A 17,729-nucleotide genomic window follows, 5' to 3' on the forward strand; every position below is an offset into this window, starting at 1 on the left:
CTCTTTTAAAATATAAATATGCTGACCAAGGCTGTAATTTATTTTATTAAAAACATAAACTAAACGTAACGTTTCAACCTTCTATCAAGGTCTTCTTCAGACTCTGTATCAACTACAAAAGTAAGAAGATACAAAAACAGGGCATTATATATACACAAAATATGTTTAGCCTTTTAGGTGAAAGTACAGTTGACAAGGGAAAGCCACCTGCTAGAAAGTTCCAGAACAACTTTCTAATAGTCTGGAGGGAGTAATGTTTGTGTATATATAATGCCCTTTTTGTGTATCTTGTTACTTTTGTACTTGATACAGAGTCTGAAGAAGACCTTGCTAGAAGGTTGAAACGTTACGTTTAGTTTATGTTTTTAATAAAATAAATTACTGCCTTTGTCAGCATATTTATATTTTTTCATAATCATGGAAACAAGGCTTAATGGTGTTATACTCTTTTAACTATGTAAATTGCTATTAGAAGGAATATGTTTATTTTGTGTAATAAGTGTGGTTTTTAAATCAAATTTAGGATTATATTCACAATTTTCAAACAAAAATCTCATTGTTACATACTGCTTTTGATCTGATATTTCACCGCTATAACACCGAAATTGTATTTTCTTTACTGCTTTAGAACCCGATGTATGTATGTAATTGGGGTGTGTGGTGAAATGTGGTGGATGTGTGAAAAAATTGTCTTCATCAGAAGAAAGCTGGTTTGATACATATTACGAATATATCTGATTAGTACCATTATAGTAAAATGAAATTCTATATCAGTGAGACCATTCATTCATTCATTCATTCATTGTTTTCTGCCTAATTGGCAGTTTTTTTTCACTGCTATCTCCAGCTTTCCCTATTCTCTGCCTTACGCTTCGTAATAGCATACGACCCAGTTAATTTAATATCATCCATAAGCTGATATTTCTTTCTTCCACAGACTTTTCCTCCTTCAATCATTCCCCCCCAGGCATCCCTTAGCAGGCAGTTCCTTCTTAGACAGTAAGATCGACTAATTGTTGAAACATATTCTTTTACTAATTTATGTTCACAATGACTACTGTAATGAAATTACAACAAAATTATCTTTTTATTTTAGTACTTCACAGTTGGGGTCAAATTTCATACCGTGGAAAAAAATATATTATTTTTTATTTTAATAAGAAGTATTAATGCTGTGATTATTCAAGGATAAAATTTATTTTTAATGTAAATTCAAGCACCCACTGATAATCATGATTAAAGTGAAATTGATCATGTTCCCTGTAAAGATTTTACCAGTAATAAAAATTAATGGCTTTCATAATTTTTCATTAAGTTTTGAGTGTTTCATTTTGAACTTTTTTTTTCTCCAGGACTTGAAACCAAGTAACATAGTTGTGAAGTCAGACTGCACTCTGAAAATCCTTGACTTTGGCTTGGCTCGAACTGCAGGCACAACATTCATGATGACTCCTTATGTGGTCACAAGATACTACAGGGCACCTGAGGTGAGTACTTGCTTTGTATGTTGTTGTTAAAGCCTGGATTTCCAGGCACTAAAACTGGCCAAATAGGATTAGGGAATTATAATAGGCAGAAAAAAAGTTTTAAAACCCTATAATAGATATTAACTTGCAATATTGTGTAAAATGAAAATAATCCTAAAATCAAAATTGACATAAAAAATGTAATACTTGATTTTAAGTCATAATTTCATAATGTAGGCAGATGATTGTGAAACCAAAACAAAATACATGAGAATGTGCAGATTGCCAACCAGACGAAATTCCGTGGCTCTGAATGTAGGCACACACTGTTTTGAAGGTGTCTCCACTTTTACCTACCTTGGAGCTCTTCTACTTAATCATGTAGAAGAAGAAGAGATAGTTAACCACAGGATCCAGGCTGGAAACGGACAATATTATGTACATATAGAATTATTCAAGTCCGAAAGCCTCTCCAGGAACACAAAATTAAGACTATAGGACATCAATGTTCTTCTTGAAGGTTTGCATAACCACTTTTTTTACATGCAAAATAATCTAACACAGTTATTTTTAGTGTTTTTTTTATTTGATTTTATCTGCGACATTTCGTTCGTGGATGATGTGATCTTCATAGCAAAAAACAAAGAAACAACTGAATAAATGTTTAGATTATTGAATGAAGGTCATGAAAGAATAAAGTATACAAAAGAAGAAATGGACAATGGAAAAATTAACTACCTTGGGTGTACCATAAAAAGTTAGCGGGGAGAAAGTATATCCACAAGGAATCTGCACATGAAAGGAGAACCAAAGACAACATTTGGGAGAATTTTGCATGGAGAGCAACGAGATTATGCAACAACAAAGCAAGCTATGACAGAGAAATGAAGTGGATAATGGAGGCAGTACAGGAAAATGGATACTAACCAGGGGGTATAATTCACATCATAAGAAGAACAGAGGAGAAAATGAAAAAAGAGAAACAATAAAGAAAAAGAAGAAGAAAATAAGGATGCACAGGAAGAGAAGAAGTATATGAGTGTTCCATTTAGAAGAAAGATGGAGAAGAAGATAAGAAACATCTATGCAAAGTATGGACTAAGAGCAGCTTTCAAGCCACCAAAGAGCATTGAGAAATGGTTTAATGAATACAAAGAAGAGAAGGAAAGTGATGAATTGTCAATGGCAGGGGTATATGAAATAGAATGTGGTGGATGTTCAAGCAAGTACATAGGAGAGACGGGGAGAAGCATCAACGAAAGAATTAAAGAACGTAGGAGAGACATTAAAGAGGAAGATCCAAGAACAGCATTGAGTGAGCATATGTTGACAAATAGGCACAGGATTAAGAAAGTAAAAATGATGGAGAAGAGGGAAAATGAAATAGAGAGGAAAGTGGCAGAGAGAAAGCACATATGCATAAACAGGGGAGAGAAAACAAAAACGAAGGGGAAATTGGAATAAAATGGGTAGAACTAATAAAAAAAAGCATGTGGAAAATAAGTTGGTGAAGTTTGCTGAGCCACCTTCCATTTTCTGCACAAGAATGGAAGATTTTACTTTACGAGATCAGTTCAAGGAGAAGGGGAAGGTCAGTGAGGGGAGGGAAGACAAGAAGAGTAGGTTACGGGATGGAGGGGATGGGGGGGGGGAACAGTCAGGTGCAAGGTGGAAAAATCAGTTTACCTAGGAGGAAATAAGGACACACATTCTTTCCTTAGAAGTGTAGAGTGACTAGTCATGTGAGGTTGTGTTATTGCACGAAGCAAGGTAATGTGCTTTGAAAGAAAGATCTTTTGAAAGGTTTTTGGCCCCATTAAGAATGAAGATGGGTCCTATAGAATTAGGAATAACATGGAGCTAGAAGAGTTGATCCAACATGAACACGTGATGAAATTCTTCAAATCACGTTTAATATGGGCAGGACATCTGATGAGAATGGAGGAGAACAGGTTACCACGCTTGGTATTAAATCAGAAACTCGGCGGAACTTGGCCGAAAGGAAGATCGAAGATGGATCGATGTGGTTGAGAATGATTTGAAAAGGATGAATGTACAAAATTGGAAGAATGTAGCTCAAGACAGAACGAGGTGGAGGACTGCAGTGCAAGAGAAGAAGGCAGATGGTTGTACATATAATTTTTACATTTGCAAAATCAAATGTAATTTTACTTCCATTGGTTTTGAAAACTGAAAAAAAAAAAATGTTAAAATATCTCTGCTCACTTGTTCTGTATCTGTGTTCATTGAAATAATAGAAGAGTTTTAATGTAAAATACAAAACTTTCCTGTGTGCATTGCATTGTGCTATGAGACTCAGGAGTTGTAATGTATATCAACAATTGTTCAAAGCTACTCAGCAGTCATGAAACTTTGTGGGCCTCCCCCATGGTGCAGTGGTAGCGTCATTGCCTTGTAATCAAGGGGTCCCGGGTTCGATACCCGGTGGAGGCACAAGTGGTTCGGATCCCACTTTAAACTGTAGGTCCAGTCCCAATTAGCCATACTGTGCATAAAGTGGACTTAAAACACCAACTCAACCAACCAACCAATCATGAAACTTTGTAGTGGCATTTCCTTTGTTGAGAAGTAACTGCTTCATATACCCCAGTATATTTATTTATTTAAAATGTTGATGCTACAAGCAAATACCCATTTATAGTATTGTACATGTAATGGTAGTTGACACACAAACATATAATTGATGAATGGCTCTGTGATTACATGATTCTATATAAAATTGATACATAACTGTTATTACATGATTTTATATGTGTGTGTTATAGCAGTGTACAATCGTGGAAAGAAATACTTCCCCATGAGACTATTGGTATTAAGCTGTAAAAGTATATAATGGTATCAAAGAACAGGAAAGCATTGTATTAAATTATATAAGAGTAGGTAGGGACTATGTACAAAATCAAGGTGCGCTGAAAAAACTAAGGGTGAACGATTATGTGAATAACATGCAATATTTGCTTCACTATTCATTTTGCTCTGTCTTGCTTGTTTCTAGAGTTGGTTTCATTCTTTGTTTTGGACATTTTGATATTTCTGATTGCCTTGTTAGTGTGATAATACAAGGTAGCCCAAAAAGTTCTTGCCGTTCTAGAGCAGTGATAAACAAAGAGCAATACAGTGGACGGTACATACCTTTAGGTTTCGAAGTAAACTCCATGAGCATCCAACAACTTTTGCCAACGTTCCTGCAGTTGCACAATACCCTGGTGATAAAACTCTGCAGGTTTGGATGCAAAGAAGTCCGTGAGTGCGTTCCGCAGGTCTCACTCATTTGCAAAGGATCTCCCATGGAGATGGTTGTCGAGGGAATGAAACAGGTGGTAATCTGTTGGTGCAAGATCTGGTGAATATGGTGGATGTCACAGTGTCTCCCAGCCAAGTTGCTGAAGGGTCTCCCGGGGCATCTTTGCCACATGTGGCTTGGCATTGTCGTGCAGGAACAGCACACCCTTGTGATTCACCAATGCCGGCTTCTTCTGTCGCAATGCACGGTGCACCCTTTGCAACTGCTGAGAGTAGAGGTCAGCAGTGATGGTCTGACCAGGTGGAAGGAGCTCATAATGCACCACTTGCCGACATATCCACCATAAAGAGAGCATAACCTTTCGTGGGTGCAGAGGTGGTCGGTCTTCAGGTGTGAGGAACAGGGTCACGTGGCGACAACCAATGTCTGGTACGCTTGGGAGTATCATAGAGGACCCACTTTTCGTCACCAGTGAGCAAGCGATCAAATATGGGTGTGTTCAGGTGCTGAGTGAGCAAGGACAAACACGCTGTCACTTGTTGTTCCTTGTTGGCTGCCGACAATATGTGGGGTACCCACTTCGCTTAACTTGTATGACTTCCCTATCCAATGCAGGTGTAGTCTGACTATTTCAGTGGAAACATGGAACCTTTCTGCAAGTTCATCACACGTTAGACCACTGTCCTCCTCGATGGCTGCTTTCAGGGCTTCGTCATCCAACACATGTGGTCGTCCACTGCAAGGTTCATCCGAAAGGGTCACATCTCCCGAATGGAATTTCTGGAACCAATGCCTGGCAGTGCATTCTTTCACGGCATTCTCCCCAAATGCCTGGCAAATGCGGCGACTTCATGCGGCAACTGACAGGCCCACTTTAAAGTCATACAACAAACACACGCGAACAAGCTGCTTGAATACCTCCATTTCTCTTCGACACTGGACGAGCTATGACTGCTGTGTGTGTGCAACGTGCCTGTATTACGGACAGTCGATTGTCAGACTAAATCCCGATCGCTTGGCAGGCACGTGCATCAATTCGTTTCCTCTCTGTGAGCACATGATTAATGGGACATCAAAAAACGTCAAGAACTTTTTTGGTTACCTTGTAGTTACATAAATGTGTGTATACTGTCTAATTTAGTTTATGTATCACGTGAAATATTAAGATTAAGAGAAGATGAAGATAGTGAGGAATTAAAAATGTGTCCATAAAGACATGTTGAAGATACATGAAAAGAATTGCATTGAAACTTATGGATGAAGATTGTACATAATTTTAACCATGTCTTGTTTTATTGTAGGTAATCCTGGGTATGGGCTACAAGGAGAACGTAGACATCTGGTCAGTGGGATGCATCATGGGAGAGATGATTCGAGGAGGAGTCCTATTTCCTGGAACAGATCACATTGACCAATGGAACAAAATAATAGGTAAGCTCAGTTCTAGTAATATAACATGGGTACGGAACAACACTGTTATATTGAGAAACCTAATAACAATAATGTTATAATGCAGTGTTTTCAATGTCTCTTACCACAGTACTCGCAAATAATCAGGCATAAAGTATACCTTTTACAGTTCATTAGTTTATTGCATACATAAAGTTTCATTTTTCCACACTGCAGAGTTTATTGATTGTCTGTCTGATTAATTTCAAAGGACCACTGCATTTATTAATACAGGTTACGGTATGTTTGGTGTAGATGGTTGCTCACTGGGGTATTTACTTCCGGGAGTAAACTTACAAATTAATCGGACAATCAGTAAAAACTGCAATGCAGAAATACAAGACTTTACATACACAATGATTTAACTACATTTAACCACGTCAATTCATGATATTCATATATGTCTGCTTTCATCAGATTTTAATGGAACATACATTTAGTACATTTATGTAACTGAGTATAAAGGTAAGTCAGTAAGTAGGTCACAAACATTTATTTTTTTAAAAAAAACAACTACGAAGTGAGATACATGTCAAATTCAAAGCACACAAAAATTAAAGAAACATGCCATCATGCACTACAACCATGAACTGAACATAGTGGTCAGGCACACCATGCCTGGCTTCCGTTACTGCAGCAATTAACACCGGTGAACAGCAGACGACATATACGCAGACATACAGGCGACAACAGTACACCAAGCGGCGATTTAGGAAAAAACAACAGAAACGTGCCAAGCAACAACACAAGGAATTCCAACGAGGATGGTGGCAGTGGCTACCGAAATTAATAGAAAATAATGTAAAACTGCTTTGCGGAAAACTTGAGTACCTTAATTATCTATTACCACGTCTCTCATTCCCATAGTATGAATAAACCATTTTTATTTTTTCAACATAATCTCCACCAAGATTGAAATACTTACCCCAGTGCTTTAGCAGTGCCCCAAAACCTGCTGCATAAAAGTCTTTGGGCTGTCCAAGCCAGTCACACCTCACGTTCAACATCATCACCCGTGAAACTTTTGCCGCCACAGTGCACACACTTTTCGGAAATTCAAACGATCCTGCATTATGCTGTATGCTAAACCATGATAACACCCTATTGCAGTTGCTATGCAGTATATCGTCACTCGCGTGTCAGCTTGATCCATCTCTTCCACCCATACCATCTCCACGTATGCTCCTCTCCGTTTTTAAACTGAGCTGAGCTGTCCGTGTGTGCATCTGCTATCTAGTGACTGCTAACTGAATATCATCAAGTTCAAGTTGGATTGTGCTGCCACCCATTGACACCTTTAGAAACTACTCGGTACTATTTTCAGCTATCCCACATCAGTTTGTGATCTATTTACTAACTTCCCCTCTTATTCATGAATATTGTTACTTTGTCAGTTCTTTATCGAGCACTTGAATGTGATCTCTGTAAAGGATTGGATTGAGAGGGAAAATCAAGTTTTAGAACTCTTGTTTCAGCTTGTTTTACTTTTTGGGATTAAAAAGGTAAAAGTAAAGTCAGTGATTGGAACGCTACATTTTAAAAGTAGCTTCGCTACAGCTACAGCTACTTTTCCAAAATGTAGCTTCGCTACAGCTACAGCTACATTTACCTAAAAGTAGCTCGCTACGCTACTCCTGTGCGCTACTCGCTACTTCGCTACTTTTTCGCTACTTCTGCATGAACAAAAAACAAGTCATGAAGAAATTTGAAACTTCCCAGCTGTTAGTTAGATAATAGGCAGTTATCACAATACCAGTCAATTGATATATTTTTTGAGTTACCATCTGACTTGTTTTAACATTTTTGGTGGCAACAATTAATTTTTCAATGAAAAATTATGAAGGAAGGATTTTGAACAAAAAGTTTCAATTGCATCTTTTCATAAACTCCTAAGAGAATTATCAGGAGCATGAACCCAGAGAACTATGACAAGCAATATCTAAATTTCCTACACATCAATCATTTAATTAATAAATAAATCTTTAGCAATTTGAATAGTGGAAATCCAATATCCTCAATTTGGATGTCTAGGTACCTTTGTATAGTCATTGGATTACCTGACAGCATTTCGGCACCATGAATGTATAGTAGGAATGAACTGATACAGAGTCCCATGCATTGAATGGTATCATAGATGCTGACATACTTTTTCCAGAATCTGCAGAGGGTAAATATCCAGAGACATTGGGAGTAAAATGAATGAGGTGATCAAACAATCATCTTGCGTGAAAATCAATATTCAAGACAATAGCCTAGTTCCACTGGGGCAGTATCATAAAAAATATTATACATTCTGACCTACTTTGAATTATTACATCTTTTCAAGTATCGCCATTATGATGTATGTTGGCACTGATATTGATTCGAACTAGTATTGGCTTAGCCCTAATATATAGATAATAAAATTATTCAGGTACTTGGTAAACTATACACCTGGATGTATAATATCCAAATACAGTACTTGATTATACATCCTCTACATACTTATTTGTCAATGTATCCAGATATCAAATAACTAAAGTGTGCATACATACATTATCTGTAATATCATTACATCTATCATCTGGATGTCCTTATCTTGATACTAGCCTTCAGCACAACTAAGCATTATTGTCCACTTTTTTCTCTCTACCTATTGGGCTGCACCCTCACTCATTGCATTCTATATCAACACTCAAGTTAATGATTCTGTATTACTGTTCTATATACTAAACTTTCACAATAGATATTTGGGAAAAAAATAAAGTTTTAAGGAAAACCTGTCCTGAAGCTAGTTGCTGACAAACTTTTGGTATGAGACAAGATATTAATTTTATAACACTATTGAAAGTCCTATTGCGAATGTACAAATCACTTTATTAACTGTGTATAACATGCATGTTTGGTTTGTCCAATACAAGTTTTTTAAACCAAATTCAACTGTCTGTTGAACTTTAGCAACAGCTGCATTTCGAAGTTCTGGTCGGTCAGCCGTGTCCTTCTGCTGGAAAACAAGTTTCCGCCAACACTAAACAAACGCTCAACAGCTCCACTTGACGGCATAACAGTGTTCAATTTTATGAAAATTTCTTTGAACTTGCTACTGTAACTGTGCAGTGTCTCCACAGGTTTGGGACCATCCTTTAGAAATCTGCACAGTTCTTGTAGTTCTGTTTCCGATTGTGTTTGCTCAAACTTGAAAAAATCTTCAAAATCGTCTAGCTGCTTCTCTTCACTCTCACAAGCTGAACTTTCCTTCGTATCATGAGATACAGCTTTCTCCATCCATCTGAGTGCCTCACTCTTTTTTTCCGATTCAAGCCATGACAATTTGAATCTGAAATACAATAAAAGTGCTATATCAGGGTATTGGTTAACTACACTGAAGACAAAAAAAAAAACAAATCTTTGATGTCCACTTTGGGGCAACAATTTCAAGTTTATTGCAGGTTTACATTGAACTAATTGATTTTGTTTATTTTCAATATGAGAGGGAGATATTTGAAAAGTACAGCATGGGACAAAATAAGTGAGACAATAAATGACATATTGAGAGAGGGAGAGAGCTAATCGCAATCGCAAAGATGAGGATGGGTGAAATTGATGAATGGACAATCACAAAAAACACACAATCCCAGGCTGGGCTTTGAACCCAAGACTCCTGGGTATCATAGTATGCTTTGATAACTACTACTGCACCATGGAAGACAGCTGGTTTACATTTGAACACTGAAAAAAATAATAAACAACCATGTTATCAAGTTCTGGAAACTATAAAAGAAAACCTCTTAGGCTATTGAGAAACTGCATAAAATAATATATTTATAAAAACAAATGAGTATGAGACAAATGTTAAAAAAAATAGTGAAAAGAAACAGCTGAAATGTATACTTCACATAACAAGGTATTATTGGCCAAGACTAGATATCCGCCTCTCAACCAAAGACAAGTTTAACATTGGCATGCACTAAATAAAATACAGGTTGCCAAGAAATTATTTTGAACATCAAATAAAGCAACTATATTCTGATTTGTGCACATATGAAAGCACGTAATTGTTATCTTATAAGAGAAGTTAACAATGTTGATGTTTTGTTATGTAAAGTAAAACATCATGCATCTTTCATGTGAATAATCAAGATATAAAAGACACTGCAGTGAATTAATTCCAGATAACTTCTTACCTTGGATGGAAACAAGCAGCTAGCACTGTATCCTTATCCCACAAAATGCCTGCAAACCGTTGATTCACACCATCAACAATAGCTCTGGCAAGGGCATCACAATGTGCTACATCCCCAGAATCCAATTTCAAACCAAGTATCCGGTGAAGTGTGGGAAGGAGATATCCAATGGACACCTTCTTGTCTCCCTGGAGAATGTCAATTGCTTTGGCTAGTGGTGGTGTAACCTCAGCATATTCCTTCAAAAATAAAATGTACGTTACTTTAAAACATTGTAGGAATTAATTTATTCATTTGTAAATATAATGTTTGTTATAGCAATAAACAATGGGGAAAATATTAAAAACAATTCATAAGCATGATTCCTTCATGTACTTTAAATGTAGCATATCATTCAAAGGAAATCCATTTTGGAAAAACACAGCAAACAGTTTCTAATCTCCACAATAAAAATGTACGTTAATAATTTCTTCTGATTCCAGCACATAAGTGTATGCATCACTTAAAATTTATGAGAAATATATTATGCAAATTCTGCACTTTGGAATCTTAAAAAGTACACTATAATAATTGAAGGCAAAAATTAAGAATATTATAGCAGTTTGTAAGTACAGCTTGCAATGACTGAATAAGTTAAGAGTATGAAATGAGTGCCAACTACATAAGTAATTTTATCATATCGGACCTACCTTCAAAAATTCAATCTCATGTGGAGAAAATCTGCACAGGCCAACTGCATCAGAAATTGCATGCACTTTCTCCTCATGCTTTGTAAAATGCTGACATAGTGCCGATACAGCAGAATGCACTGAATTCCACCGTGTTGCATTTGGTACAATCAGACATGCACCAAGCTGTTTTTTCACTATGTCAGCAACCTGGGAAGACTGCCTGGATTTATTCCACAATGCCTGTGCTTTAGCGAAGGCACTTCGGAAGAGCCTTTTGTAATTTGCATCTGATGATGCAGCCTTTTCTGAATCTTTCACTGCAACAAGATGTAAAGTGTGTGCTGCACAGCGAATGTGTGGTGGCAAAGTGCAATCTCCTGTGGCAAGAATTTCTGTAATTTCTTCTTCCACCACATCAGACTCTTGGCTGTCCTCCGGCTCACTTGCAGAAAACTCCTTGAAGGCTTTCACGAAGTTGGATCCATTATCAGTTACCACACCCACTACTTTATTATGAATGTGGTACCTGATAAATATGTCCTGCAGCTCTTTTGCCAAAACATCGTAAGTATGGCTTCCTATGAGACGCCGACATGCAAGAGCAGCAGATTTCCTCTCTAGAGACAGTGGATCCAACCAATGGCAGGTTACTCCTAAGAAGGACCTATGATGTGCAGTCCAACAATCTGCTGTGGCTGAGACAAAACTGACCTTTTCAAATTCGTCTAACATTGAAGATTTCATTCTTTCATATTGCTCCCCCAACTTTTTCTTTAAGGTCGCAGAGCACATCAACTTCTTCTTTGTTAAAGACTGCCATAAGTCATTGAACGATGGTCTGTCCACCTCAGAGAATGGATGCAACCCATCTACTATCCACTCAAGCAACTTATTGTCTATACTCTCTTGGTTTTCCCCTACAAATGAAAGGATATGAAATTTGATTAATGCCATGAAAGATTAAGAATTAATTAAAAGTTTCAATATATAATTATAATTATCAGTATTCAACTAACATGCATGCAATCTTTAAAACATAAAGGGAGGGGGTGTGTGAGAAGAACAGTTTACTTTCTCTTGGTAGATAAGGTTTAGCATAGTAACTAGCATAAATAGCAAAAAGTGGGGGGCAACTACACCCCTAATCGCCTCCACTGATTAACATAAATTACTGACTGAAATGAAATTATATATCTTTAGATTCACATCCATTTTCACGAGAAGCTGTGCCCCCCTCCCCCCAGCTTGAACTCCCCCTGGACGTCCATGATGATACTTATACTCCAAGAAATTTGTCATACAGTGTAAACATTCAGATACACGTTGCAGTCTCATTGAACTATGTAGTGAAATACAAAATGAAATTATCCTGACCTTTAAAAACACAATTCTTGAACCTTTTTAATGTAACCAGTGGAGTTACAAAATACGATTGCATAGTACATTGTACCTTCCGTCTGCCACTTCAGGATAAAATCCCACCCCCAATAACTTATTCCAAAATTTTTTCGTGAACATTGGGCCTCTTCGTAAGAGTTTCTGAAAAAGCCTGAAATGGTATGTTTACTAGACATGTAATGTGGAACAAATACATAGAATGTATTAACAAGAAAACTACCCTTCACATTACAACTTGCTTAAATAATTTCCTGATAATTTGAAAGCAGCTGCAATTTTTGCTCCAGTAAGAGGAAGAACAAGTAGGCGAAAAATAAACCATTTATCAACAATAAAAAAACAAATAAAATAAAAACATAACTCACACCAAGCTATAGGGCAGTGGTTACCAAACAGTTCACTGCAGCACACTGGATGGTTTACAGGCACACCGCGAAATGTTCTATTTTACTGAAATGACACTCCAATGTATGTGCTTATTTAGTACTTTTTATTATGTGTAATATATTTCTGAATTTGATATATGTGTTTATTTTTTTTAACTTGAGGCAAGCAACCTAACCACACTAACTGAGCGTTGCCAAGTGTTAGATAGGCCTACATTCTGACTTGGGCACCTCGGAAAAATCTTGAAACACTAAGGGTGCCGTGAAACAAAAAAAGTTTGGGAATCTCTGCCATAGGCGATTATCGAAAACCGCATACAGAGCACTTAATGAAAGAAAGGAAGAAAACAATCATAACAACAATGCTGACTGAAGAAAAAAATCTGCCACTGATCTTTATAGAGGCTGCCCCTGCATCTCTTTACGTGCTTGTCCATTGCATACAATAATAACGGTCTTACTTCATTCAGTACCTGACATTCGGTGCTCAATGTGACATGACATAATATACACTCTAACAGTTAGGGTTTTCAGTTGAACGTAGGGGATGCGGAAGAAAATTAAGGGGCACGCAAGCACCCCCTCGCACTGCCCATGGTTGAAGACAAAAGAATTGTACAATAAAAATTATGAAATTGCCAGTCCCTATGGTGGATTTGCTAGCATTAGCATGCTACTTCACAGCTTGATTCGATGGATTTATTCAACTCTCCCAACTTCTGCTCATGTTTTCTCTAAAGAAAAAAATATTATGACTAGGTGCACAAATGAAAGTGCAGTGATACAGTAACAAGATTTAATCTCTGAAATTTTGAACTTCTTACAAAATACTTGGGATTTAAAATAATCACAGGAAATCTTACACATGTTACCATACAGTAAAATGCCACGGGACCATTTATAAGGTCCCGTTATAAGAATAAAAGTTGCCGAGACTGTCATGAATAAATACTGTGGAATTCCATGGCAACTTTCTCCCATGTTACCTCAGAAACTAAAGACGTGAAGTTGTCTTGAGATAAATAATTCTGCAATGGAAACAATATATACAATTTTGGTCCCTAGTGTTTGTGGGAAAACACTTCCCTTAATGTGAATAGCATGTCATGAGAGAAGACATTGGGTATTGCTTCTAGGAATTAATTTGTTTTTGCCTCATGTGTGTGCCTACTAGGGCTGAGCTGATACAAGTGGTATCTGTATCAGAAAGCATCTTTTCTATTTATCAATACTGGCAGATACTTTTTTGTTGTTTGATTGTATGCAGGATCCACATAAATGGCACAAAACACTTTCGCAGAGGCTAATTATCCTGGGAATTATGCAAAATTGGAAGTTGTGCCCGATTTATGTGCAAAAACATTGAATTTTGTATTAGCATAACATAAAATATTCATGAATATTTTAAAGCAAAAACTTTGGTAAATTTATGCAAATAATTAGAGCAGTATAATTTCTGATATCAATCAATATTTCAAAAAGCTTTTATCATTCCAATTCCCAAGCATCCAAGTGATATTGGCTCAGCCTTAGTGCTTACCCAATGGCAAAGTGGTAACATAAATGTTATGTTTGTTTTTACGTTAACGTCAAGTTTTACTGGGTTTGAACACTAGAGGATATCTGTATGGATATATTCTAGCTCTATGAATGTGCACACATTCCATTTAATAACGGAACTGAAATTTGAAGAATGCACTGAAGAAACTGATTAGTCAGTTTCATTTTTTGTCTAGCTATGAATTCCATATCAAAGCAGTATGTTAAATTTTAAAATAAGTGTTTAATTACACTAGAAAGAATGAAAGCTGTGAATAAGAATAATAATTAATAATTTTTTTATTCATTTCCAACCCTTGTGGGGAGGGGGGGGGGACGAGGGTCAAGAATTTTGATTCATAACTTCTACAGCTCTACTCTTTCATAACTTGTCAAAACACCTTATTCCACGAATTGAAAATCCAGGACCCCAGATTCATAAAGTAATGCAAATGTCTCCAAGTTTGTGAAATCAGATAATGAGAAAATGTCACTTCAACATCATTCCAGGCTATGGCTACTCGGATACCTATCTGTACACTTTACTCACAGTCTCAACATTTTCACTACAAAAAAGTTATTCTGCCCTGAGAGATATTTATTGGAGGGGCAGGAAGAATATCAACTACAAGGAAGTGATTCTTATGAGGTTATGCAGTTATGTTCAATTGCTCTCAATACATATTTTTTTTTTATGGAGTAACTATTTTCACCAGGTGGTGAAGCTGGCTTTGAAGCTATTTTCACCAGAATTTAAATTCTCATGTGTATGATCTCCAACCTGGCCTACTACATGTATGTGTGCATTCCTTAATTGTTGATGTGTAAGAAACTTATGTCGGCGTGCATTTATTTTCGTATGGACAAGTAATTTTTCTTCACACTATGAAGTTTGAAAAATATCACAAGGTGTTCTAATATGAATTGGTACTGCTAATATGTCACATGATGTAGTATGAAAGAGGCATTGCATTCCTTGTGCTTTCATTGTTAGGTTAGGCAGGTCACTTCCAGCATTAAAATTATTTGTAAATACTTCCCAACACCAGATCAGGTTATTTCTGGTCTTAACACTTTCTGCTATTCTCACTACTTTGTGACAGTAGTAGTTGCACCAATTTTACTTTAAATTAACTCCTTAGCAGTAACTTAAGTACTACTGCCCAATGAGATTTTAAGTCCATTTTATGCACAGTTTGGCTAATCGGGAATGGGCCTACATTTTAAAATCTGAACTACAATGTACCTCCACTGGGTATCAAACATGGATGTGGGTAACGGTTTAGATTATTTTATGAATTTTTTTTTTTTTTTCAAATTATCCTAGCAGTAAGACTAATCTTAGAATTTTGGCAATCATTATCACACAAAATTTGAACCTTTGTTTGGATTTCGGTAAAAGTTATAAATGTTGAAAAAAATACTTAAAAATTACCTTAGGCGAGCATGCATGCTTCCCACGGACAATGCATTTTCCATCGTGAAGCAACTTAAGTATTGTAGACTAGTAGAAGTAAATCGGAAGTTTAGTAGAATGCATTTAGGGACTTTATTTTAATGCTAAGAAAACCAAACCTGGCCCACCTAACATAACTATGAAAGCATACATCTTTAAGTAATCACTGAAACTCCGCAGTATGTGTTAACAGATTTAAATCTAAGCATATAAAAATTGCATTCGTAGAATGATGAAATCGCAATGTAACAAAAGAAACTTGCGCCAAATACAATGCTATGGTCAAGTATTTACATTTGTTGGTGAAAATAGCCTCGTATGCTATTCCCACCACCTGGTGAAAAGAGTCACTTCCATTTTTTTATGTCTTTTGTGGTCATATCACACGTGCATGATATTAAATGACAATGAACACCACATTGACTTAAGAACTCCACATTGTAGTAGCTCCTGATTAGTGAAAAAGGTATTAAATTCATTATAACTCTAAATTTCAATTTTCGCACTGTGAAATTCTCTGCAATCCCTTTGAAAATTCTTATTTAAGCGGGGAAAAAATAACTTCGATTGAAGACGTCGATCAAAATTCTAAGCAACAAACATTTCGTCTACAATATTTTTTGCTCTTCCAAAAGGGTTGAAATAACAGTACGTTGGACAATTTGCAAAACGGCAGATTAGGCCCAAATATTACTATATTCATGAGAAAATGATTCGGCCAAGCAAGAAGGTTAGATAATACCGAACTTTATATTCGGGTCTCGCTATTTACGGGCGAATGTTTCAAAGTTGAGGTTAACACACACACCTCAATTTTATGGGCACGGAAACTTTGGAAATTACTTTCCAGTACAAAATTGGCGCACAGTTGGAGGTTTCTTCGACTAAAACTAGGTGCACGTTCTGCACAATTTTAAAAACTTATTTCGGAAACTTTCGCATGCTTCAATTAATCCTTCCAAAGTAATACATTGGACAGAAGTCGAAAATCTAGTACTATTTAATGAAACCAACCACTTACCGACTTCGGTGACCACTACATGCCTTTGTTCGAAAGACTGTCCAAATAGCACACAGGAGAAAAACTGTGTAAAATGTACAAATGTATGATAAATGTTAATGGTTACCAACTGGCAGGTAAACAACGTGGCATGTAATTGCATTATTTCTACATTTACACACTTTCAAGAAATTGTAATGAAACATGTGACCGAGTTTATATCTCCCCTTTCATTATTATTACATCCTTTAATTTTACACTTACCTGTAAGTGAATTTTCATATTGTATGTGCTGGTCTTCGTCACCGACAATTCGTTTCCTATGCAGCTTACAATGAAATTTCCATTTTTCCCTGTCCTCTTGAAAGTAAAAAACTTATTGTATTCTTCCCATGGCAACTTCTCGTGTGGTTTGCTTCCACAATCGTCGCTGTCGATATCACCCATAATAATAACGTGGTACTATAAAACAAAGGCGATGCACAAAATTAACGGGCTCACGAGCTTCTACTACCTCCCAAACAAAATACAAATGAGATCGAGAGACCAAAGACGAAGGTATTTATACCACAGATGTTTATACTTTTTCCTTTAGGAACAAACAACAAAGTTAACGCGCTACACAGTTGCATGGCAACCTTTCTTCTTCTTCTTCTCTGGTAAACACTGTTGCCACGTAAACATTTACCTCAAAACTCCAACAAGAAAAGTAGCGGTAGCGAGGTGATTTTCGCTACAAACTACAAGAATTTTGTAGCGACGCTACAGCTAAGCTACAATTTATAAAATGTAGCGCCGCTACAGCTACAGCTACAAATTTTGTAGCTAGCTACAGTAGCGCCGATACAAGTAGCGCGCTACTTCCGACCTCTGAGTAAAGTGCTCCCCTGTGTTCAGCACCATGCCATGAAGGCATATAGGCCCCACACTTTGTTG

General features: G+C 36.7%; 2 protein-coding genes across 10 annotated transcripts in view; one reads left to right on the forward strand and one right to left on the reverse strand.

Moving 5' to 3' along the window:
- The window catches only part of bsk (mitogen-activated protein kinase dJNK), a 383,933-nt gene that overhangs the window by 347,513 nt on the left and 18,691 nt on the right, over positions 1–17,729 (forward strand). For all 9 annotated transcript variants that reach the window (XM_083141593.1, XM_083141594.1, XM_083141601.1 and 6 more), the window contains 2 exons: positions 1,353–1,487; positions 6,033–6,162. In XM_083141593.1, the coding sequence (XP_082997719.1) occupies positions 1,353–1,487; positions 6,033–6,162 (265 nt within the window). The remainder of the gene's footprint in view (positions 1–1,352; positions 1,488–6,032; positions 6,163–17,729) is intronic.
- Positions 9,085–17,240, reverse strand: LOC146003763 (uncharacterized). Its single transcript, XM_083142175.1, has 5 exons — positions 17,058–17,240; positions 13,751–13,826; positions 11,033–11,931; positions 10,344–10,582; positions 9,085–9,496 (listed from the first exon to the last, which is right to left on the reverse strand). Exons 1-5 carry the CDS (start codon positions 17,238–17,240, stop codon positions 9,085–9,087), a joined length of 1,809 nt encoding a protein of 602 aa, XP_082998301.1.

The sequence above is a fragment of the Lepisma saccharinum genome, chromosome 20 (assembly GCF_977018435.1).
Source record: "Lepisma saccharinum chromosome 20, izLepSacc3.1, whole genome shotgun sequence".
NCBI classification, from domain to species: Eukaryota; Metazoa; Arthropoda; class Insecta; order Zygentoma; family Lepismatidae; genus Lepisma; species Lepisma saccharinum.